The sequence below is a fragment of the Neomonachus schauinslandi genome, chromosome 2, assembly GCF_002201575.2.
Source record: "Neomonachus schauinslandi chromosome 2, ASM220157v2, whole genome shotgun sequence".
Classification (NCBI taxonomy): domain Eukaryota; kingdom Metazoa; phylum Chordata; class Mammalia; order Carnivora; family Phocidae; genus Neomonachus; species Neomonachus schauinslandi.
The window spans coordinates 152,133,594-152,160,383 of record NC_058404.1 but is presented as its reverse complement, the minus strand read 5'-3'; the positions used below and the strand labels follow the sequence as shown (position 1 = coordinate 152,160,383).

Here is a 26,790-nt window from a genome sequence, read left to right as displayed (position 1 = left end):
AATATATGGTTTTATTACTGAAAAAAAAATCAGAAGAACATTAAATGTGAAACACTGGAACATTTTCTAGTATTTCCAACACTTAAATATTTCTCCTGGGTTGATTCTTCTCTAAATCATGTATCTGGGGCGCCTGTGTGGCTCAGATGGTTAAGCGTCTGCCTTCGGCTCAGGTCATGATCTCAGGGTCCTGGGATCGAGTCCTGCATTGGGCTCCCTGCTCCTTGGGAGCCTGCTTCTCCCTCTGCCTCTCTCTCTCTCTCTCTGTCTCTCATGAATAAATAAATAAAATCTTTAAAAAATAATAATAAATAAATCAGATATCTTCCTTTGGCACATTATATGTAAACACAGCAATTTCACAAATAAAGTTTGAGGAAGTTGCTATCATTAGGTTGGATTTTTACATTACTTAAATGTTAAATTATCTTATATAGTGAAACATACAGATGTGTAAAAGAAGCCCAACTTGCAGAGACCTACTTTTATATAATTTCTGTAATGTTCTTTCTTGCAAGCCTCAGCAAGTGGACATACTCTACTTATATAAATAGTGAAAACACTGTGTCTATAGAATAAAATCTAGGGGCGCCTGGGTGGCTCGGTTAAATGTCTGCCTTCAGCTCAGGTTATGATCCCAGGATCCTAGGATTGAGTCCGGCATCCAGCTCCCTGTTCAGTGGGATCCAGCTCCCTGTTCAGTGGGGAGTCTTCTTCTCCCTCCCCCCTACCCCTCCCCCCTCCTGCTTGTGCTCTCTCTCTCCTGCTGTCTCTCTTAAATAAATAAATTAAATATTTAAAAAATAATAATAAAATCTAAACACCCTAATACAGAATTTGTAGCCATCAAATAGTAGGCTTTGTCATTTTGTCTTAGTAAAATTCTTTTGGTTTCCAAAGTAAAAATGAGTAATTTTTATTCTGTAATCTAATAGTACTTTTATAGGAATGAAAATGAACGGGGTGCCTTGGTAGCTCAGTCGTTAAGCGTCTGCCTTTGGCTCAGGTCATGATCCCAGGGTCCTGGGATTGAGTCCCACATTGGGCTCCTTGCTCAGCTGGAAGCCTGCTTCTCCCTCTCCCACTCTCCCTTGTTGTGTTCCCTCTCTTGCTTGTGTCTCTCTCTCTGTCAAATAAATAAATAAAATCCTAAAAAAAACCAAAAAACTATATTATTTCTGTATATATCTGTTCTCCCCAAATATATTTTTTATTATGTTATGTTAATCACCATGCATTACATCATTAGTTTTTGATGTAGTGTTCCATGATTCATTGTTTGCATACAACACCCAGTGCTCCATTCAGTACGTGCCCTCTTTAATATCCAACGCCAGGCTAACCCATCCCCCATACCCCTCCCCTCTAGAACCCTCAGTTTGTTTCTTAGAGTCTGTAGTCTCTCATGGTTCATCTCCCCCTCCAATTTCCCCCCTTCATTTTTCCCTTCCTGCTATCTTCTTTTTTTTTTTTTAACATATAATGTATTATTTGTATCAGAGGTACAGGTCTGTGATTCAACAGTCTTACACAATTCACAGCGCTCACAATAGCACATACCCTCCCCAATGTCTATCACCCAGCTACCCCATCCCTCTCACCCCCCACCACTCCAGCAATCCTGTTTCTTTTCTGAGATTAAGATTTATATATGTTATTGTTATTATTAATTATCAGCAGATATGTTTATAATTTGAGCAATGTAATGTCTATTTCATTAATATAATTAAAAAAAATTGAATCTGCCAAAATGTTTCTAACACTGATAATCAGGTTTGTTTTGAATTTCAGCTATTTTAATTTTCTCTGTTTCTAATGATAATAATTATTATGTCATGTTTTATTTATTTTATCTTAATATTTCAAGAATAAGGAAAATCTTAGATCACTATATAATTATCTAAAGGATAAAACACACTTCCATAGACATGCTATTTGATAATATAGGCCAATATTACACTCTTTTAGCATCATAAGTTAAGTTTTATAACATGATAATATATCACTATAACATTATAAAAATTTATTCTAATTCCTAACCTCTATTTTTTAAAATTAGGAACCCATTTATATACATTTCAGTAAAAAAAGGATAGCATGCATTGTGTTCCAGAATAAATATGTCCAATATGCTAATTATGAGCTTATCAGAAAATATATATACTAACCAATACTTTTTTCATTAAGACTTTTTTTTAGAGCAGTTTACAGGAAAATCAAGGGGAAGGTCCAGAGGTTTTTCATATATCCCCTGCTCCTGAACATGCATAACTTCTCCCATTATCTGTGTCCTCCAACAGAGTGGTACATTTGTCACAACAGATGAACCTACATTGACAGATTATAATCACCCAAAGTCCACAGTTTACATTAAAGTTCGCTCTTGGTGTTGTACATTCTGAGTTTGGACAAATGTATAATGCCACATATCTATCATTATGGTATCATACAGAGTATTTTCACTGTCCTAAAAATCCTCTGTACTCCTCTTGTTCATTCCTCTCTCCCCAACCTTTGCTAACCACTGATCTTGTTACTGTTTCTACAGTTTTGTTTTTTTCAGAATGTCATCTAGTTAGAATCATATAGTATATAGCTTTTTCAGAAGGACTTCTTTTACTGAGCAATATTCCTTTAAGCTTTCCCCATGTCTTCTCATGGCTTAATAGCTCATTACATTTTAGCACTGAGGAATATTCCATTGTCTGGATGTATCATAGTTTATCCATTCATCTACTTTGGGACATCTTAGTTGCTTCCAAGTTTCGGCAATTATGAATAAAACTATTGTAAACATCCATTTGTAGGGTTCTGTGTAGACATAAGTTTCTAATTCCTTTGGGTAAATACTCAGGAGCACAATTGATAATATGGTAAAATTATATCTAGGTTTGTAAGAAACTGCCAAACTGTTTCCCAAAGTGACTAGATCATTTTGCATCCCCACAGCAATGAATGAGAGTTTCTGCTGTTGTTCTACATCTTTATCTTCATTTGGTGTTGTCAGTGATCTAGGTTCTTGGCCATTCTGTTTGTAGTGCTATCTTATTTCAATTGGCATTTCCCTGATAGGATATGATTTGGAGCATCTTTTCATATGCTTATTTGCTAACTGTATATCTTCTTTGGTAAGGTGTCAGTTAAGGTCTTTTACCCATTTTTTAATTGAGCTGTTTGTTTTCTTATTCTTGCATTTTAAGCATCCATTATATATTTCAGATAATGATCTTTTATCAGATGTGTCTTTTGCAAATATTTTTCCTAGTCTATGCTTTTCTTCTCATTCTCTTGACATCAGTCCTTGCAGTCCAGAAGTTTTTAAGATGAATGAAGTCTAGCTTATGAATTATATCCTTCATGGATTATTCTGTTAATTTTTGTGAAGAGTATAAGTCTGGGTCTAGATTCATTTTTTTTTTGTATGTATATATCTGGCTCCTACAGCACCATTTATTATGATTTATTTGTTCTATTGTATTGTCTTTGCCCTAACCAATACATGTCACTTTTAAAAATGAATAACTGTAGGGCTCTAAGTAAAAGTTCAGCTATTGCATTTATATGATTGCAGGATATGAAAAATAAATTTTAATAGTTATTTTATGAATGTATTTATTGCATGAAATTAATATTTTACTGTATAAAACTTGATATACTTGCTGTAAGAGATGATATTTTCACTCAAATTGTAACTCAAGGTATTTGATTTAATGTTTAAAAATAGTATATTTTATTTCTGTAGCCCATCTCATTACCACAATTCTAGGGATACCTGATTTATTTATTTTTTAATCCATAGAGTTTTCATGAAATATTATATAACACAAGAATGTGCACATACAGTACAAGATTATAGTCTAAAAAATAGCACCATACAGTAAAATTTTAAAGATAAAGATACTTCATAAATACTGACTATTATAATTTATTGTTAAAAACACATTTATGATGATTTTTTAGAAGTTATTTTATATTAGCTTTCATACTATATATTTTAGCAATGATAATTTTTATCATTATATAGTAGCTGCTGATTTTAATTTAAAGTATTACTATTTTTAGGAGTAAGTATTAGCCAAAAAATAAATGATAATTACAAAAAATTATAATAAAATAAATTTGCATTAATTTTACATTATTAGGGATGCCTGGGTGACTCAGTTGGTCAAGTGTCTGCCTTTGGCTCAGGTCATGATCCCAGGCTCCTGGAATTGAGTCCTGCATCAGGCTCCTTGCACAGCAGGGAGCCTGCTTCTCCCTCTGCTTGCTGCTCCCACTGCTTGTGCTTGCTCTCTCTCTGGCAAATAAATAAATAAAATCTTTAAAAATAATTTTACATTATTAATTTTAAAACTAGTCTTCTAAACAAATTACTGAAGAAGCAGTACTCCAACCAAATTTAGGTATAAAAGTTGATTCCTACTTATGTTATTATTTATCTTAGATACTTGAGGGGAGTTGAGAGGAAACCAAATTGGCAAATGATGAGAAAATGTAGAGTGCTAAATTTTGTTTTAAGTCTTCAATAAAAAGTTCTGTCCATCTTTTTACTGGTGTCTATCAACAGTAGGCAAAAGATCAGAAAAAAAACTCTGACAACCGAACCTGAGCATGCTGCCTGAGAATGAAAGCACTTACCTTTGGTACACGTTTCTTCCCTCATTTATCTCCTCCACAAATACCCAACATTCGAGCAGTTTCCTGGCGTTACTGAAGTTTCCATAGCACAGCCCCACTCTCCTCCACCCTTGTTAAAAGCTGTGATATATTGTTCCCAGCATCCTCTCCCCTAATCAAAAATTACTGTTCTCTGCCCAAGGTCCTTCTCCATTCAATGTTACAAGAGAAGGTGTGACTATTTGATAAGAACGTAATTTATTACTTCTCCAAGAATATTTGCATTTTAACAAAAAATAAAACTTAATCTAAATGAGTAGATAACTAATGGTGATCCTGAAGACACAGGGGCAAAACCAGGTAGAAGAGTGATTTTCAGTACTTTGCAAACCATGTCTTATATGTTATTATTTATTTCTTTCAATTCCTACCTTGTTGAAGAAATGCAAGGAAATGCAAGGAAAAAATTCCTTTTCTGGTGAAGTGCTCAATGTACAAAGAATTGACAAATCATAAACTACTTCTGGAGAGTAAAAATAAACTGAGAGGAAGAGTGGATAAAGAAAACAGGATTGTTATTTATAAAATAGCAAAATATTAAAAATTATAGACTATATTTTGTTTTGCAGTAGTGCTTTCATTCCTTTGTGGGTGGACTTGGGTTCAGAGAATGAAGAGATATCACAGAAATATGAAGAGACTGGATTATAGTGTATCTCTACAATATTTCTAGCAGAAAAACAAAGATCTAAAAGTTGTGGTGAAAGATACACTGATGTCTTTATAAATTTGCCTATATTTGATTCTACTTCTTTGATTTTTTCACTTGTAGATTTTATGATATCAGAACATACTTGAGAGAACAAAGTCATGTTGAAAGTCAGAAAGAACTTACACAAAGGGGAAGGTGATAAAATACTTCTCAGAATATGGTATCTACATGACAAAATTCACCAAAATCAAAGATTTTCCACAAGGAATTATACCTCCTTTTGGAATACTTTAAGTATGCATTGTAATGTGTGTTGTTTTGCTAAAATAGATTTTGCTTATTATATTAGAAAACTTAGACTAAAAATAAAAGAGGAGGGAGCAGAAGAGAAAATTATAATTGTTAATGGTTAGTCCACAAAATGGATGATTCATATATGAGTAATTAAGAATTAACTAAGACCATATTTCACACATTGCGCTGTATTACCTCCTAACCAGGTGATAATCTGGCTCTACATAGCAGCAGAAGCAAAATCAACTTTAAACGGATAATGCTTTTCTCTTATGTTAAGAGGGTGCATATACCAACAAAATGAAGAACAGGAAGTTTTGCAAACATTAGCAGAGAAATTAACACTTTCAATTAAGATAGGCATTTTCTGGTTAAACTTTATATTATACAAGATTGGCCTATGAATTTCCCCTCTTTTTCCTCTACATAATAATAATTGACTATATTATATGCTGATAATATAAAATAATTTTAAAAGCACTTGACTTAAACATACGTGCTTTTCTTTCCGAACCATTTGCATATACATTTCTTATGATAAATGTGAAAAGCACACACGTAGACATTCAGTTATTGTGAACGAAAAAAAAATTAACCTTGAAATATAGAATGTTATGCTCACAAAGATATGGTAGGCATCTTCAATTTAGGTGATGTATGTGCAAACTCAACTCATTTGTTGTTATATCCAGTATGAGAATCAGTTTCCTAATACTTACCTCTTAATATCATATTTTATTTGTGAAAAGTAAATGTGTTTTGCCTACATGAAACATTATTAAGAAATCTGGGACTAGCAGGACTTTTTAATTTGTCATCACAATTTATAATTTTAGGAGACTCGCGTGACCCTTCTGTCTCATTTCTGAATCTATTTGCAACAGAATACAATTGCATTCAAAATTTTGACTTTTCCATAAGGTTTTATTCATATACTCAATACTATCTGTAATTAAAAGCACAGGTTGTTCTTTTAATCTTAATTTAAGTCTATGATTGGAACAGTCAATATCTGTTATGTGCTTAGAAATGTGGAATTAAAGTTATTACACTTACCTATTGTCTGTATTGGATTTAGTCAATGCTATTTATCACTACTTGTTTATTTTGACACCTTGGCCTTTATAAGACAGAAACTTTGATAAAGTTTTATGACTTGCCTAATTCTCCTTATTTTTTCCCCATGTGAAATGTATTAAAAAACATTGATTAATAAAATCATGTGTGAATATTAAGCACTAGTAGATTAATTAGGAGGCAACGTCTTTAGAAGTCTTTGGGGGAAAATGTATATTGCAAACCTTTAGAATTTTGCTTGTTTTCACTTATGCCTCTTTTTTCACTTAAAAAATATTATAACTGCTAAGACAAGTGTTTTAAAAAGTAATAACTTTTCTTGGAGGACGTGGGTGCCACAGTCAGTTAAGCATCTGACTCTTGGTTTCAGCTCAGGTCCTGATCTCAGGATCATAAGATCGAGCCCCACATCAGGCTCTGTGCTCAGGGCAGAGTTGGCTTAAAACTTTCTCTTCCTCTCCCTCTGCTCCCCCACCTCAAATAAATAAATCTTAAAAAAAATAAAAAAACTATAACTTTTCTTTTTTTTTTTTTTTTTTTTAAAGATTTTATTTATTTATTTGAGAGAGAGAGAGAATGAGAGAGAGCGAGTACATGAGAGGGGGGAGGGGCAGAGGGAGAAGCAGACTCCCCGCCGAGCAGGGAGCCCGATGCGGGACTCGATCCAGGGACTCCAGGATCATGACCTGAGCCGAAGGCAGTCGCCTAACCAACTGAGCCACCCAGGCGCCCAAAACTATAACTTTTCTTGAAAGTTTTCTTTTATACTAGAGCCATGGATTCATAGCTATACCACATTAGAGAAAAGGAAAGAAATCAAGAATAGTATATAAAATGGGAGATGTGTAAATATTTACACAGAAATAACAGAAAACAAGTTGCAAAAATGTATAGTGGCTAACATTATAAGGAGGATAAAAATGAGAAAAATAATCAGGTATGAATCCAAAAATATATAAAAATAAAGACCAAATACATGGTTATTGTTTTGTTTATCCACTAATTAATTCTTCCATTTGCTCAAATTTACTGAGTAGTTAATATACAGAAGTCATTTGACTTGGTACAATGTAGGTTAACAATAAAGGCATCAAAATAAATAAACTGAAGCCCTGCAATCTATGAATAATATACACATGTGGAAAGTTAAAAGGTGATGATATATTGACAATATATTTGCTTAAGAAGTTATAAATAAAGAAATGATTTGTGTTCACTAAAGCAAGGAGTCTTTCTAATATGCACAAAACTAGGTGCTAAAAATATTAAAGCAGGACCTGCTCCTGCCACAGCCAACATGTAGAGGATGTAATTAACTAAAGTATTAATTAAAATACACACATGTACACACACAGGTTCACATGGGAGGTTTTAACAAAGTGTTTGTGATTTATGCCTTGTATGAAATGGTGGGGCATAAGTTATTCAATACCAGCTTCACAAAGGATATAGACTTATATATGAATCAAGAGATTTCATCAATGCATCAGGGACAGGTATCATGGAAGTTAATCTATCAAGGACAAGAATGAGGAAGAATGTGAATAAAGAATAGAAACATGGGTTATATGGTGGAATTATATGGTGTATGAAGCAAAATATGTGTTTAATGAAATAATGCATTTCAGAAACGATAAATAATCTGTTGTACTCAGATTGATGTGTACCCAATTCAAACAATACATATGTAAATTTAAATAAAATAATCTAAATAACTGGATTCAGAACACTTAGAAAAGACCTAACTTTCATCCAAAAAAGCAGACTGTTTTCATATGCCAAAAAGTCTTTTAGATGTTCATCTGTTAGACTCATAAAACTTTTTGCTCTTAGGGGTTTGTAAGTATATAGACAATAGGAAGAATTACTATGATTTTTTTTCAAATTTTACTAGATTTCAAATTATTCTAATCATCTTTCATAGATGAGTAGAACATTTTGATTAAAAGATTTAGAGAGCTAAAAAAAATTTAGAGAGCTAATAGCTTGATTCGGGGTAATTGTTTGACTTACTCTACTAAATATCATTAAGTATATAATATAAAAATAGATGATATTTCTATATGTGAAATCCTCAAATATAATTTGTTTTGCATTATTAATTAGTACTACAATTAGAGCTGAATGCAAGTAATATAAATAATACATACCAAAAAATTGATAGCAGATACTGTGACTTGCCGGTTTCCAAATGCTAGAAAGTAAGAAAAGAAGATGTAATGCAAACATTCATATTTTGGACTGCCACACTATAAACATAATTTAAGCAATGTTTATTGGATATTACTATCCTCTAATCCAAAGTACAGTGGTGTATGTAATTGACCCTTTGGGATAGCACATTGCAATCTAAAGGGATGAAAATATTTTTGCTTTCAACATATACTTTTTTTCTAGTCACTTAATTATATTTAGAATACAAAAGGAATCTATTTTTAATTTGTATTATTAAGCTCTTTGAAGGCAGATTTAATCTTTCATTTGTCACCTTAAAAGCACATCATATGGCATAATATATGATGGCACCCAATGATAACTCTTGTTTTTTAACATTTAACAACAAAAAAACATGCTAATAAAAACTTTTATTTTTTGCATTGATATTTTATAACAGGTAATATTTTAAATGTTTTTTTATTTTTCATCTAAAAACAAATATATGAGGCAAGCATTAATGTTCTCATCTTAAAGTAAATAAAAATTTAGGTTACATGTTCCCAAATTATATAGAATAAGGAATAAAATAGAATTTTAGACAGTGTCTTAAGGTTACCTTTCTCATGGTAAAGAAGGTGGAATATACAAAAGTACTAAAAATAAAATTTTCTGATATCATCTGTATTAACAGTTGCATTTCTTTTTTTTTACTTTTGTGTGTGTGCATATACATTGTATTTATGTAAACACATTTACACAATTATAATGTCTCATTTTAAATCTTGCATATTTTATAAGAATATATTTAAAGGCATTTCTAATATTATTAAACGTTCATTGTAAAAGCTATGACAATATGTGCATCATAATGTATAACGTGGCTAGCTCTAAAAACATTAAATATTATCTCACTGCTGCATAATTAGTGCTACTTTAATTTTTTGTATGATAAATACTACTTCAAACATCTTTCTTTATAAGTCTTTTATGGAAGTTCCATGGGTTAGAAATTTTAAGGATAATTTAGTCAAAAGTTATGTAAGTATCTATGCATGGATATATGTATATATACATATATATACATATACATATATATATATCCATAAAGCATATATATAAAATATGTAGAAGTATTGAATGTTTTGTTTTTATAAAGTACATATATCTAATTATGAAATAAAATACATTAATACATTAATGGAGAAAATTTGGAAAATAGATAAAAATGTAAAGGGAAATAAAATACATTAAAATCCCATTATCCATGGTAAATCAGTTAAAACTCAGATTTTCCCTTGGAAATATACATATTTGTTATACACTTTTTACAGTATCTTATAAAACACTTTTATAATCATTTATTCCTTAGTATTATATTTGCCATATAACTAAGCAACATTTGCCATATAATTAAACATTCTTCTTTAGCTAAATCAAAATATATATATTTTTTATTTATGCTACTTCTAGACAAAACTTTATTCATTCAATAACAGCTATTAGGAATTTATAGGACAGGCACTATAATGTGTGCTTGTGATAAAATCAATTATAAACTAAGCCAAAAGCAACTCTTATCTTAATAAAAATTACTGTCTAACAAGGAAACAAATAATAATCACAAGATAACAAAGGGAAGTGTGCAACCCTGATAAGTGCTGGCCTTACTAAGAAAGGCCTATATAGTATCTAATGTAAGAGCTAAAATGAAGGATTTAATCAGGGAGATCAAGGAGGACTCTCTGAGTACATGGTTGAACTCTGATTTAGAAAATGAAAAGATATTAAATAGACAAGAGAGGGGTTCAGAACATTTCATGTAGCAGGACAGTGAAAATATACCTTGCTTTCATTTTTTAATAAGAATAAATAATGATGTGATAAAAACAGGTACAGGGACAAAGAGTATAATTTTTAAATATTTTTAATGTTTATTTCCAAAAAGCAAAGCTACAGATACTGTAATTTGAAATAAACTTTCTATAAAAAATTTTAGCCATCATTAAAACTTTCTGTAATTTTTTTTTAAGATTTTATTTATTTATTTGTCAGAAAGAGACAGAGAGCGAGCACAAGCAGAGGAGAGGGGTAGAGGAAGAAGCAGACTCCCCGCTGAGCAAGGACCACCCCCTCCCCCTCCAATGCAGGACTCAATATCAGGACCCTGGGGTGAAGACCTGAGCCGAAGGCAGAGGCTCGACCGACTGAGCCACCCAGGCCTCCCTAAACTTTCTGTATTATTTTTATAATTTTTATATTTTACATTTGGCGAGAAAGAAAAACAGGTTGTTTTTATTTGATTGCTGCTGATACTAACATTTATGTATTAAGTTTTCTGAACATATGCATGCCAGTTTACAGTTAATGGAATATTCTTGCCATTGGGCAGTTTTTAATTATCATAATTTGTCTACTATTTACTTTAAAATATTTTCAAGAAGTACAAAAAATTACTTCCTTAGTGGTATACCTGGTGAAAATACATAATAATAATATGTAGTGTTTATTCAAGTTAGTGTGTCAAAATGTACAGATGCTATTAATTTTATGCAGTCAAATCTGTTGAGAATAAGACTAGACATGATATTTATTCACTTTCCGGTTGGAATCAGTATTGTAATGTTATATATGTTTTCACAGAATTTAAGTCCTACTTACATCTTATGCATTTAAGAGTCTTGATCACAGTAAAATTAGACTTTCAGGGCCTCATTTTCCTAATCATAATCGGGAATATTAGCACTTACATAAAAATGTTTCTTCTTACAAAAGAAACAGATATTTTACAATTATTGACAAACATTAAGTTTTCGATAAATATTTTGCATATGTTAATAACAATCAGCTTCTATTATTTTGTATCAGATACGTGAATGTAGCATTTTTCAGAGGTTCCTCTTAAACACCTTGTGGAGCAAAAATATCTGTCCATTAATATTCTAACATTAGTAGGTACATCTTCTGATAAAATATTTTTTAAAAAAATTTTTATATAATATTAAGAAATTTTCCCCTTCAATATTCATAGTTAATTGTTAGTATTTAGAAGAATTAAAGTTTTGAACATTGCAATGATTTACTTTTAGCACACTCAACTAGATTTGCTGATCTTAGTAAAGATTTTGTTGTTGGTACTTCAAGCACAGATATTAAGATGGTTTAACTTATTTTATAAAATCTAAAATAAAGCTTGACTACTCCATTCATTTCCATTTCAAACTTCATGAACACCAGAAATAGACCACACACAAAAAAACTGTCAATAAAATGTGAAACCTCCACCCTTGTAGCACCCTTGTAGCTCTGTGTGTGCCTTGAGGGCTGCAGTAAAAGCTGAGGAGAGAAAAGTCCACAGCAAATAAAAGAAATGGAATTCTTTGACAAGGACAGCTATTTTTTTTCACTTTTATGAAATGAGGATTTAGGTTTGGTCCATTGTGTTTTCCACCAAACTGCTTCATCTGAGTCAATGGTCAGGACATTTAATAAAGTTATAAACAGAAAACAGTATGTTACAGAAACAAATTGCTTCTATCTTTTCTTATTGAATTACATTTAATATAATAATTACATAATTATTGTGTATTTAAAAAATCCTGATAGCTGATTTTATATGATTGATTTTGTGACTATATGGAATTTTTCTTTTTAATCTTCATTCTTTCATTTTACTATCTGTCATTTTGGAAGTTTACAATCAACTCATATTTTTGCTAGAGTTCCTATGAAGAGAAAATAAATCAAAGTATGTTGGTCAAATTTGTTTTTTTAAGTCTACATAAAAATGTAATAGAGTATGATATGGAAGTTATTAAAATTGACATCTTTTTCATTATTTACTTCTTTTTTTTAAGTGTGCCAGGTTGTTCATCATTTCTGTGTAGTGTAGAAGAGAGTTTTGATGTTGGCAATTTAGTACGTGTTTAATTAAAAAGAAATCCTACATACATGGTGGTGTATACTGTGGGTGATTAATGTAGTAGGCAATCCAAGAAGTAAATCCCCAATAAAAGGTACAGCCCTACAAATAAAACATAATAAAAGTTAGTGAATATATATAAAATCTATCATATCATTTGAAATCATCCCATATACTTATATGCCACACTGCAGCTTATTTTTTTTGTATGAAAAATGGTATGTTCTAAGCAAGAAAAATGAAATGACTCCTCATCCAATAAAGTAGCATTTTACAAGTACCTATTTGATATCCCTAAGGAAAGGCATTAACCTTATTAATATAAATGGGTACTTAGGTTATAAGGCAAATGTAACACTATATTTTAGAATATTTTTCAAGAGTAGTCTTTGACTATCAAGTAATAAATATAAATGAAGTAATAAAATAATAAATAATGTATTACATAAAATATACTAATATTCATTTTCCAACAGTAAGTGAATATGATAATGAATTATTTAATCATCAGTAAAACATATCTTGAGAGATTGTAAAGGGAAACAACCTAATTCAAAAAGTCCTAGGCTATAATACTGATCTTGTATTGATATGATAAATTTTCATATCTTCTGCCAAAATAGAAGCTAGTCTAAATGATTTTTGAGGTTTCTAAGAGTCTTGGAGTTTATTTGCTTTATTACAGTGACAACAATAGAAAGACTTGTTGAAATTTTTACAAAACAGATATTTGTCAAAAAAGACAGGAAATTTTTAATAAGGAAATATTTCCTATTGAAAGTAAACTTTAAATCGGAAATTAAAATAAATTGGAATTAGAACTGGAAAATTGAATTGCAGCATGTCATCCAATGTACATTTCCACTTCAATATTTCATAAAACTTCCCATATTCTTGACAGCTGTTTGATGGGATGGTTATTAACTCCTGCATTCACCACTTTTGGAAGAGCAAAGACACTGTCATCGCACTGACAACTGTCATAAATACAGGGTGTGTTTTCATCATTGTTATCACACAGATGTATTTTTACAGGAGGGTTCATATATGACATCCCCCCTCCTCAAGCGGCACTTAAAGAATCTGAATTCAGTGCTAAGTATTTCCAAAATTAAAGATACCAGAGAATACAGGGCTTGTAAAAAAAAGGCCATGGCAAATCTTTTATGTAGGGTTATTGGTTGAACACAGCTCCAGTGAAATAGGTCACTCAGGAAGTGGCATCTCAGGAGCGGATGTTTAAGATATGCTGACACAGTTGAACAGAAAATTCTAAGCATAAGGAAAATAAACATGATTTTGTATCATTTTATGGATGACCAATACACAAAATTTCTCAATAATAATTAAAATTACAAAACATATCAATCCTCACCTTTATCAAATTTTTCAAAGGTGTATGTCCTGCAGAAACTTTATGAACAAATAAGGTTTCCAAAAGATATCGGATATAGTGTATACAATGACAGAAGCAAGCCAAGCTAGAAAGAAAATAAAACATGAACATATTAAGTCCCCTTCTAAAGGTCTGGCTTGCCTTACACATAAGACATTTTTTGTTAGTTGACTACAATATTATATTTATTAGGAAATGTTTCCAATAAAAAAAAAAAACTAATGTTTATTTTAATATTTTTATTCTAGAAATTTTCTAAATTTGTTTCACAATAACAGTACTGTCACAACAGTCTCTATAAATTTACTTTCGGTGACATTCAAAATACCTTATAATACCAGTCACAATCTATATGTTCACCCCTACCGAGGAATAAATATATAATAATTATAAATGTACTCATATCAAAATGCCACATGAATTAAGCAGAAAATGTACAAGTTTTTTTTTTTTTTTGTATACCTGACACACAATGTTACATTAATTTCATGTGTATAACTGGTGATTTAACAAGTTTTACATTATGCTATGCTCCCCACAATTGTAACTCTCATCTATCATCATACAATGCTATTATAATATAATATAATTGACTGTATTCTTTATGCTGTGCCTTTTACTCCTGTAATGTATTTATTCCATAGCTGGAAGCCTGTATCTCCCATTCCCCTTCACCCATTTTGCCTGATCCCTCACTCTTCTCCCCTCTGCCATTGGAGACAACATGGATGGACTTAGAGGGTATTATGCTAAGTGAAATAAGTCAGATTGAGAAAGATACCATATGATTTCACTCTTGTGGAATCTAAAAAAAAAGATGAATAAACACACAAAAAAGCAGAATCAGACCTATAAATAAAGAGAACAAACTGTTGGTTGCCAGAGGGGAATACTTACAAATTTTAAAAATACCCCAAATCTACTGAGAATCCATTTGACATTTTATAATATTCAGAATAACTTTTTCATTGTCCGGTTGTCCTTTAGCAAGAACCATACATTGAAAAGGTTTGAATTTCACTTTTTATGGAGTCCGTGCAGCTTTTGTTTTGTTTAGGTTTGTTTTATGTTTGGTTTTTGCCTACCTAACAAATTGTAATATTTTGTTTGTCTCTTTGTGCGTTTGTTTTTGTTTTTGTTTTTCTAATTGAGCAACTCTTGTTGGCATTTATAAAACTATTGTTTTAAAAGTAGATGTCATGTGTGTGTTGCGAGAGTGGTCGTGGGTGGGAGGGTGGGTGGCTGGGTGATAGACATTGGGGAGGGTATGTGCTATGGTGACCGCTGTGAATTGTGTAAGACTGTTGAATCACAGACCTGTACCCCTGAAACAAATAATACATTATATGTTAAAAAAAAAAAAAAAGGATAGTAAGAAGGGAAAAATGAATTGGGGTAATCGGAGGGGGAGATGAACCATGAGAGACTATGGACTTTGAGAAACAAACTGAAGGTTCTAGAGGGGAAGGAGGTGGGGGATGTGTTAGCCTGGTGATGGGTATTAAAGAGGGCATATATTGAATGGAGCATTGGGTGTTTAATGATGTAGTGTATGGTGATTAACATAAGATAATAAAACAAAAAAAAAGTAAATGTCAAACATGATTTACACAAGTATATTTTCTTGCTTATTCTTAAAATATATTTCTATTAAAATCAGTACTGATTTTGTTAAAAATATAAAACTTTGAAAACTGTGGTTGCTATTCAAGAAAATCAATATGGATCAAAAATTGCACACTTACACCAATAAAGTTTGAATGTAAAAATCAGCATTTCATTTACTCTATGTACAATCAAACATCGAGTCTTTACGGGAGTCTATTTTAACAGAATAAATTAATGATTTCGGGTTAATATAAACAGTGACTTTTGGGAAAACAAATAAATAAACACAAACCAACCTGCCTAAATCATTAGGGAATTTATTATTATTCATTAATTCAGAAAAAATATAAGTGTGCACCTATAAGTGGAGAGACACGTTCAATGTTTGTATATCTCTAAATAATAGACAAATTCTGCAAGAAATGAGAGAACGAAGTGTGGATATCCAGGGGCAGAGCTTTCTAGACAGACAAGCAAAAGGAAAGGTTCTGATTTAGGAGAAGCTTTAAGCCTTGCAGGTCTCTCTCCTACCTTGTTGGTTCTTTGTAGGAGTAAATACTTGAGTGATAAAATTTTCCTCTTTGTAAGAAAGCATAAAGTGAGGTTATGCCCAGCTATGTAGCAGAGGACTAAATGAGAAATTTTAGTTCATGCTATGGTTAAATTAGTTTACTTATTTTTCTGATGTTATACCAGCATAGTACACACAGTTGTATCTTATTATTTGGATATATGTCACTTCACACAGTATTGGTAACTCACTTACCATGTTTGATTTCATTCCAAATATTTCTATTTAATTATGCTTGATTTCCCTTCAAATATTAACTCTTTCGCTGTGCAGTGCTAAACTAATTGAACATCCATAAATAAGTTTGGGTCCAATTCTTTTTTCCAATCATAATATTCAAAAATATTTCAGTGGCATATTTGCATTGGAAGGAGTAGGAATGGCTACCATGAGTAAGAAGTACTGAACTTCTACATGAAGTTTACATAAGAGAGAAGAAAGAGGTAATCAGGATGGAGGAAGAGGGATAGCATGTGTAAATGCCCTTCCATGAAAGGGAACATGGTAGGTATCAAGGACAAGAAAGGTCAGTGTGGCTGTGGTACAGATATTAAGGGTAAGGGAAATCTTGATTTGAGATGAGAAAGTCAGGAATCAAATCACTCTCTATCTTCTAGTATCCCTAAGACCTAAATTTTGTTTCTTAAGAGTTTAGTCATTAAATCAAGTTCTTTTTTTTTTTTAACAAATTGCTAACAACACATCTCAGTGTAGCATCTTGAATAATAATTATTCTCTTAATCTTTAATTTGGTAAGCTGAGGGAGAGAGACACAGAGAGAGATTATTCTCACAGTATGCTATATATTGTTGTAATAAACGCCCTCAACTTTTTCTGTACTTTACTTTTACTTTTAACTTTAAAGTAAAATTTATCTTGGATTTTGACTTACTAAAGGTAACTTATAAAACCATTGTTTCTTTTCTATTAATGTTGCCCCTGAGAAGTACGTATTTTATTTTATTTAGTTTTATATCTTGAGCTCTTTATATATGACCTCACAACTTTATAATTTTAAGCTTCTTGTAATATTTCTAAATTTCCAGATTTCTTTTACTGTGATCATTATGAACTTATATTACCTCAACTTTAAGGTATACTTAGTAGTTCTTTGTATATAAATTTGCAAGTTGGTGTGTATATATTATTTAAAGTTACTTAAGATATAGTTTCTTAAATGTAATCCACTTTAATTTTGTTTATAGACAAACTTTAAAATTATACCTGTGTCCTAGTTTATCTCCTCTTCATCTATAGGTACTAATGTATTACTTACTGTACCACTGGGTGACGGAATCTTCTAGAACTCTCTTTCATATCATATATATATGGGATCCTCAAATAAAAGAGGAGATATATCAGCAGAGGTCCTGTGTATTCAGCCAAAAATACCTGAAAATAAGAAGGTGATTTAAATCAAAAAATAAACTTTTGTAGATATTATTAAGATTTATATATAAACATAAGCATGTCTATAGACTTAGCCTACTGAATGAACTGGTAAAATGTGCACGTGGCATTATCTATTCTTTAAATTGAATTATACTGGGTGCTAATATAATTCACAAGAAGTCTTCCTTGCAAGAACTAGCCAAGACTTAAGGACAGGACAATTATAAATGGTGACTTTAAAATAAAAAATAAATATTGAAGCTAATGATTTCTTCACAGATAGTACACAGGAGTTTTTATTTAACTAACCAAACTATTATAAACATATTTCTTTTTAAACAATTTTTTTTTTTTAAGATTTTATTTATTTGCGAGAGAGAGAGAATGAGAGACAGAGAGCATGAGAGGGAAGAGGGTCAGAGGGAGAAGCAGACTCCCTGCTGAGCAGGGAGCCCGATGCGGGACTCGATCCCGGGACTCCAGGATCATGACCTGAGCCGAAGGCAGTCGCTTAACCAACTGAGCCACCCAGGCGCCCTATAAACATATTTCTTAGTGTCTCTCCAGCCCCATACACACTCAATCTTCTATGTGAGCTGTTCCTATAACTGAATGGAATTGGCCTACAGTGACTTTTTTTTTTTTTTTTTTAATTTACATGGCCAGGTCATCTTGAATTTGATTGATTTGACACTGATTCAAATTGAAATAATTTAGTTCTCTCTTCTGGAAATTTTAGACTTTAATTCTAATGAGTCTGAGTAGGTAGTTAAAAGGATTGCCTTCTGAATTCTGGAGCTGAGAGTCAACCATATATATGGAGAGATATATCTGATCTATAGAGACATAATCCTAAAATTTGGAAAGGTAATTGGAAACAAGGCTGTGTGAAGATTCACTGGCTGACTGGCCTTCTGATAGTTTTCTAAATATTATGATGGTCCATTATTTAGTTTTGTTTTGATACTAAAACCAGGTTAAAGTCACTCTGGAATTCATACAGAGAAAGGAAAATAATTTATCTCTGAGTGTTCAAAGAGAAAGAATGCAGACATGACAATGATAAATTCAACTGCCATTACTGCTTTGCTTTGTCTTTGCCAATTTTCATTATTTTCTAAGAAAGAAAACTTAAAGCTGCACATGTTTTACTCAAATATGCAGGTGTGCACATTGATTAGAAATTATATTCTTATTTCTCATGAGAACTTTGTATAACTACATGGTTAGATTATATGATATATATATGCATGTTTTATATACATAATTATATCTGTGTGTATATGTACACACAAGTATAAACATTTATATATGTAGGTTTCTTAAGGTATATTTTTTCCATTTAATAGTATTGATCATCCCATTAGCCATGAAAGACTTTTATATGAGGGTAAATATGCAACATCTGATAAAGTCAGTGTAAAGCAACTTTTTACTGATAGACTATATTAATTTATGGCATAAAACATGCCTGATTATTCAGATGTAAAGAAAAAAGTGTTTACCACTTTGAATGTCTGATAATAGAGTTTAGTTAATACTCCAGAATAATTACAGTAATTATTTTATTAAAACAAAATATTTAAAATATTTATTTCAATGCCATCTGATCTAGTCAAGTTAATTTTGAGCAAATCCTCTAGTAATATATCAGTAATGAAAAATGTTATGAACAATAGTTAACCTTGACCACCTGTCATTCTTTATTAAGTTGATAAAAATGCTATCACAAATATGAAGTTTCTTTGGATCAGGAAATTAAACTACAGTCTTATCTCCATCATACCCTAAAAATAAATCAGGAGAACCTGGTGGCTTACAGTAATATGTTCAGGGAGGCCCAATATTTTATCACAAATATTGTTCATGCTGAAACATGGGGGTTAAAACAGTACTAAAGTATGAAGGCGATATCCTGACCTGAAAGAAGTAGAGAATGAGAAAAAATAACTTTTGGACAATGCATCTTTCAAAAAAAAGTATATTTGGGTGCAAATAGAAAAAAAGGGAGTGCAATGTTTTATTAAACTTAGAAAGTAATCTGAAAATAGTTTTAGAATAAATAAAAACAAGGACCAGATAGACAAATATTAATAAGACACACTTCTGAAAAAGGAATTTTTCTTCTCCTACTAAAAGAAACAAATCCAAAACCAAAGCCAAATAAACAAATATGCCAGCTATAAGCCCTAACAAATCAGATGAATTTACAAAGACTAGGAAGTCCGTTATAATCCAAAAGTTTAGTAGAAATTACATATTCAAAATAAGCAGATATACGTTCTTCTTACTTTGAATATATATATATATATATTACTACTTTTAAATTCCAATTTATGTCCAATATGAAATTATTTTCATGCTTTTCCTTTATAGAATGATCACTGTATTAAACTAATGTGTTGCTTTAAATGTAAAATTTAAACTGATACTAGGCATAGGATATTAAGCATCCTAGGTAATTGAGATTTTTTTTTTTGGAACTTCTGTAGAATATTCAACTTGGGATATGTCTAAATTGAAAAAGGAAGAAGACAATAAGATGTTTTAGAAATATAAATTGAAACACACAGCTGCAATTGTGGCAAACTGATTAGAATCTTTGTGCTTAGACTGGGATTAATGCATTTCATCCTCTCTTGAAAAAAATAAAACTTTTTAGTGCTATTATTATTGGGATGGTGTTGGCTTCACTTATTTTTTAAAATTACAATTGACAGTTGAAATCAAAATAAATTGCATATTTCACAGTTGCTGAAAATTACTGACAAAATAAAGTAGTGCCATCCTTAATCTTCTAATGATGGGAGAGTTATTAAAATTATGAGAGCATTTCTCAACAGTAATAGCACTTTGTACTGAATGAGAACTATTGAAGCTAACATAATACTAAAAGAAGTTTTTGTTTTGTTTTGTTTTAATTTAACCATTATATGAATAACATATAATGGAAAATTTTATTCTAAGTTATTCAAACCATTGTAATGAGATCAGGAAGAAAAGTTGATCAAAATGTTTTTCAGGGTTCAAAGAGCTACTGAGTCACTGAGAATTGAGAATTAGGATTTTTTAAACAGGATTCTAGAATAGTGATTGACTCTAGGATTTGAAATCTGACAACATCCTGAGAAGAAGACTAAATCTTTTGAGGGTGCCTGAGAATGAAGGGAAAAAAATCATTGGTTGGCATCTTTTAAAGACAGAAATGGCCTTATAAAATCTCCAGGATTTGGGTTAAGAGCCATGATGAAGCAAAAATGGATCTTTCTTTACAGGTACTAAAGCTCAGCCTGAAATCATTTCAGTCAATTGGATTAAGATGACATGGGCCAAATAATGCCATTAGTCCATCTACAGGATGATAAATCAGTTTGAATAGAGGGTAACATGATCCTCAGCCTCAAGTTATCTTTACAGGTTGTTCATATATATTTTCCTGCACTAGGTCAGAAATATAAAAGTATAATAAGAGTAAAGATATTGTAATCAAATCCAAAAGAAACAACAGACATTCAAAAGAGATAAACTGAAGATCCACAGAGTAGAATTATCAGACACATACATTTAAAAAATGATCTTTTATATATTCAAACAAATAAAAAAACAAGGCTGAGTATTTCAGCAGATATTTGCAACCTCTGAGAAGAAAAATATGGAAATGTAATAGGAGTCCCAGGAGGAGAATACAAAGAGAATAGTTGAAAACCAAATATTAAAGAGATTATGATAATTTTTCAAATTAAATATTTATACTAAACAGTAGACTCAGATAACACTATAAACCCAAAACAGGATAAATAGGAACATAATCGTAACTGCGTGCATCATCGTCAAACAGTGATAATCAAACAAAAGGCAAATTTAATATGAACCAGAGAAAAGACACAGTATTTTAAAAGAGCATAGTGGACTTTTCAACAGATGCATGGGAGTCAAAAATCAAAATTACAAAATTTTGTAAAGTGAAAAGACAAATATAACTGCCAATATGGAATTATTTTTTTCCACAAAAAAATTTTCCCAAAATAGTTCAATAAATACATTTTTGGATGAACTGAGTTGAGAAAATTCACCAACGGCAGAACCAGAATAAATCACTAAAGATGTTCTTTAGGAAGAATAATGATCACAGATACAAGCTCAGCATTAGAAGAAATAACTAAATTAGGGTGAAAATGATAAATCTAAATGAATATTGGCCATATAAAATTATACTAGTGGATTTTTACTTAACAGTACCTAGAAAATTAAAATATACCACAATAGAAGATTAGTCAGGAAGAGATTAAATGTCATAAAGTCATTCAATTATCTATGAAGTATTTTCACATCAGTAAACCTAAATTAAATAATTTCTATTAGTGTTCAATATTTTAAAGATGCGCATTATAATCTCTTGGGTAACCAGTAGAGTTGGCAAAAAAGAAGATATAGCCAAAATAACCAAAAGGCTAATAGAAACTGAAATATGACAATTAATTCCAAATGGGGATGAATATAAAAACAGAACAAAAGAATTGTAGAACACAGGAAACAAAGATAATAATCTGGATGATAAAATTAGATATTTCTTTACAATAAAAATAGACTATGATTAAAATGTAAAACATAAAAAACTATTAAACTGTTAGAAGAAAACATAGGAGAAATCTCCCATATCTAGGGCAAGGCAAAGGGTTCTTACATATGACAGCAAAGACAATATCCTTAAAACACTGACAACTTAAACTGCATTAAAATCAAAAACTTTTTACACAAAAAAAAGAAAGAAAGAAAGAGAGAAAAAGAAAAGAAAAGAAAACCACAAATCTCATTAAGAGAATGAAAAGGCAAGCTAAAACTGAGAAGAAATATTTGCAAACCACTTATCAGACAAAAGGCTTTATCTGGAATATAAAAGGTACTCTTATAACTCAACAGTGTGTATCACATAAATAAAAACTTATGTTTATACAAATACCTACACACAGATTGATAAGAGCTTTATTTATTGTGAAATACTGAAAGCAATGCAAATACCTGTCAGGGGGTGAATGGATAAACAAACTGCTACATTCATACAACCAAATACTACTCACCAATAAAAGGAACTGAGTATGGATACATGCAATAACCAGGATGGATCCCAAAGGCACTGTACTTAAAGAAAATTAAACATCAATCTCAAAAAACAAACAAACAAAAGCAAAAAAAAAAAAAAAAAATCTATTTCTGTTTATAGCATTTGCTACACGACAAAAATATAGAAATGAAGAACCGATTAGTGGTTGCCCCAAGATAGGGAAAAGAGTGTATAAATATAGAGATTAATATGAGAGAGTTCCTTTGTGGGAATGGAACAATTCTGTATCTGATTGTGGTGGTAGATACCTGAATCTTTGCAAGGGATAAATTGCATAGAACTATAGGACAAACAAGAATGAACATAAAAATGGTGAAAAGTGAATGGATCTTTAGTTGATAGGATCTATATAATGAGGATTATTATAATAACCGTCTATCCTGTCTTTCAGTAAGTTCAATGAGGCAAAAATATTATTAAAATCTTATTTTTGACCTTGATAAAGAGATTGTCTCTAAAAAAACAAAAACAAACAAAAAAGCCCAACCCTAGGATAATGCTTTTATTATAGAAGCACATTTTAATATTTTATAAATGTACAACAATGTTATAAGTGGTAAATATTGCTTTTATTGTATAATTTAGTAGACATAAAGTGGGTGTGATTGCAATGTAATGTGTATTTTTAGCATTTAATAGGACTGATTCATTTGGAGCAAAAGATTGTGTGAAACATAGGGTTGATTTAAAAATATTCACCCTATTTCCAGAGTTCTCTTTGTCACCTAGACTTTCCTTTCAAATAAGTTATAATTTTCTGGTACAATTGTCCTAGAATTCCACCTTAGCAATTTCTCTGCTCAGTGCTTATCCAAATGATGCAGCTGGAATTTCTAATGAAATCACCATTAATGCCACTCATCCTGACAAAACTTCTGTAGACAGAATTCCCTTTTCATCATAAATGTGGACAAAGACTTTGAATATCTTAACCTTTGAAGATCAGAATGTGCTTGTCTAAAATCTCCTTTAGTAAAGGTCTGTTGATATCACATTTAAGCATTAAATCCTTTGCTTACATAATGCATGCTTTAATAGGCTGTTTTATAAATACTATACTTACCAAGGATTCAGAATACTCTAAACTCAGTTTTTTTTTTTGTGCAACAAATTAGTACTCAAAAATTCAACCTAAGAACTTTGAAAACTAAAGCAATTATTTAAGCAATAACAATGAAAAATAAATAATGAACTAAATACAGGAAGATAATGTATATTAAAGGACAGATTATCAGAAAAATAAAAGATGTGACAATATTTTAATAAGTGCAAACTTGAATTTCTCTATTTGAGAATCAAATAATAATGAATAAATTGTCCTGTGTTTGCAATAATTTTATTTTTTTATTTTTTTTATTTTTTTTTTATTCATGAGAGACAGAGCAAGAGAGAAAGGCAGAGGGAGAAGCAGGCTCCCAAAGAGCAGGGAGCCCAATAGGGACTCGATCCCAGGACCCTGAGATCATGACCTGAGCCGAAGGCAGACGCTTAACCATCTGAGCCACCCAGGCGCCCTGCAATAATTTTAAAAATTGAATGTTTACAGGGAAAACAAAGTACTGTGTCTGATACTGTTGATTGTTAATGATGGCAAAAGAAAAGCTACCTTAATATAGAAAACAATAAAAGTGCAATCCATCAAAATCCTAGAGAAGAACATAGACAATAACCTCTTTGACATCGGCCACAGCAACTTCTTTCAAGTTACATCACCAAAAGCTAGTGAAACAAACACAAAAGTGAACTTTTTGGACTTCATCAAGATAAAAAGCTTCTGCACTGCAAAGGAAGCACTCAACAAAACAAGGAGGCAACCCACAGAATGGGAGAAGTTGTTTGCAAATGACACTGCATATAAAAGGCTGGTATCCAAGATCTATAAAGAACTTCCCAAATTCAACACCCAAAAAACAAATAATCAAGTCAAAAAATGGGCAGAAGACATGAACAGACACTTCTCCAAAGAAGACATACAAATGGCTAACAGATACATAAAAAAATGTTCATCATCATTAGCCATCAGGGAAATTCAAATTAAATCCACACTGAGATACCACCTTACAGCAGTTAGAATGGCAAAAATTGACAAGGCAAGAAACAACAAATGCTGGAGAGGTTATGGAGAAATGAGAACCCTCTTACACTGTTGGTGGGAATGCAAGTTGGGACAGCCACTTTAGAAAACAGTGTAGAGGTTCCTCAAAAAATTAAAAATAGGGCGCCTGGGTGGCTCAGTTGGTCGAGCGACTGCCTTCGGCTCAGGTCATGATCCTGGAGTCCCGAGATCAAGTCCCACATTGGGCTCCCTGCTCAGCGGGGAGTCTGCTTCTCCCTCTGACCCTCCTCCCTCTCATGCTCTCTGTCTCTCATTCTCTCTCTCGCAAATAAATAAAATCTTAAAAAAAAATATGTTTAAAAAAATTAAAAATAGAGCTACCCTATGACCCAGGAATTACACTACTGGGTAGCAATATCCGCAATAGCCAAACTGTGGAAAGAGCCAAGATGCCCTTCAACAGATGAATGGATAAAGATGTGGTCCATATATACAATGGAATATTACTCAGCCATCAGAAAAGATGAATACCCAACTTTCACATCAACATGGGTGGGACTGGGGGAGATTATGCTAAGTGAAATAAGTCAAGCAGAGAAAGTCAATTATCATATGGTTTCACTTATTTGTGGAACATAGGAATAGCAAGGAGGACATTAGGAGAAGGGAGGGAAAAATGAAGGGGGGGAAATCCGAGGGAGAGAAGAACCATGAGAGACTATGGACTCTGGGAAACAAACTGAGGGTTTTAGAGGGGAGGGGGTATAAGGGGATGGGTTAGCCTAGTGATGGGTATTAAGGAGGGCACATACTGCATGGAGCACTGGGTATTATACCAAAACAATGAATCATGGATCACTACATCCAAAACCAGTGATGGGGGCGCCTGGGTGGCTCAGTTGGTTAAGCGACTGCCTTCAGCTCAAGTCATGATACCGGGGTCCTGGGATCGAGTCCCGCGTCGGGCTCCCTGCTCTGCGGGGAGTCTGCTTCTCCCTCTCCCACTACCCCTGCTTGTGTTCCCTCTCTTGCTGTGTCTCTCTCTGTCAAATAAATAAATAAAATCTTAAAAAAAAATGATGTATGGTGACTAACATAACATAAGAAAATAAAATTAAATTTAAAAAGTGCAATCCCAGAGGAGCAAGATGGTGGAGGTGTAGCAGAACTAAATTTCGTCTGGTCCCAGAAATTCAGTTAGATAGGGATCAAACCATTGTGAATACCTACAAACTCAACCGGAGATCAAAGAAAAGAATAGCAGCAACTCTCTGAACAGAAAAGCGACCACTTTCTGGAAGGTAGGGCATGCAGAGAAGTGAATCCGAGGTGATATTTGGGAGGATAGATGGCGGTGGAGGGGGCCTCCATCAGCCTCTACCGGCAAGTGATAGAGCAGCAGAGCACAAAATCAGAAATTTTAGAAGTCGGCTCTGCTGAGGGACATCGCTCCAGTGGCTAAACAGGGGGTGGAACCCTGACTGGGAAAGTGTGGTCTCAGGACCCTCGGGATCACAGAAAGACCGGGGTGCCTGAGTACAGCAGAGCTCCCAGGTATCAGAACGGGGAAGCCGGCTGCAGAGATGGAGCCGAGGAGTGGGCTCTCAGCTCGGGGTTGCCATAAACCGTGATCCACGGCACAGTCGGGCCACTGCTCCTCCAGCAGGGACCCAACAAGCAGCAGATCTGGGGAGACTCCCCTTCCTCCCCCAGAGGAGGGGTGCAAGAGCACATCATAGGGATCTGCTGGGTTTGGAGACTCCACACGGGGTCGTGAGCCAGAGATAGAAATGCTGGGTCACAGGCCAGGTGACCACAGAGTGTGGCCGGAGTCGGGGAGATGGGAAAGATTGACTGCTTTTCTTTGGG

General features: G+C 32.4%; 1 protein-coding gene across 1 annotated transcript in view; it reads right to left on the bottom strand.

Moving 5' to 3' along the window:
• Window positions 1–26,790, bottom strand: part of TECRL (trans-2,3-enoyl-CoA reductase like) — a 107,641-nt gene that overhangs the window by 12,371 nt on the left and 68,480 nt on the right. Inside the window, exons 5-8 of the mRNA XM_021702422.1 lie at window positions 17,628–17,743; window positions 14,152–14,257; window positions 12,806–12,878; window positions 8,851–8,894 (exon numbers count right to left, since the gene is read on the bottom strand). Coding sequence (XP_021558097.1) covers window positions 8,851–8,894; window positions 12,806–12,878; window positions 14,152–14,257; window positions 17,628–17,743 — 339 coding nt within the window. The remainder of the gene's footprint in view (window positions 1–8,850; window positions 8,895–12,805; window positions 12,879–14,151; window positions 14,258–17,627; window positions 17,744–26,790) is intronic.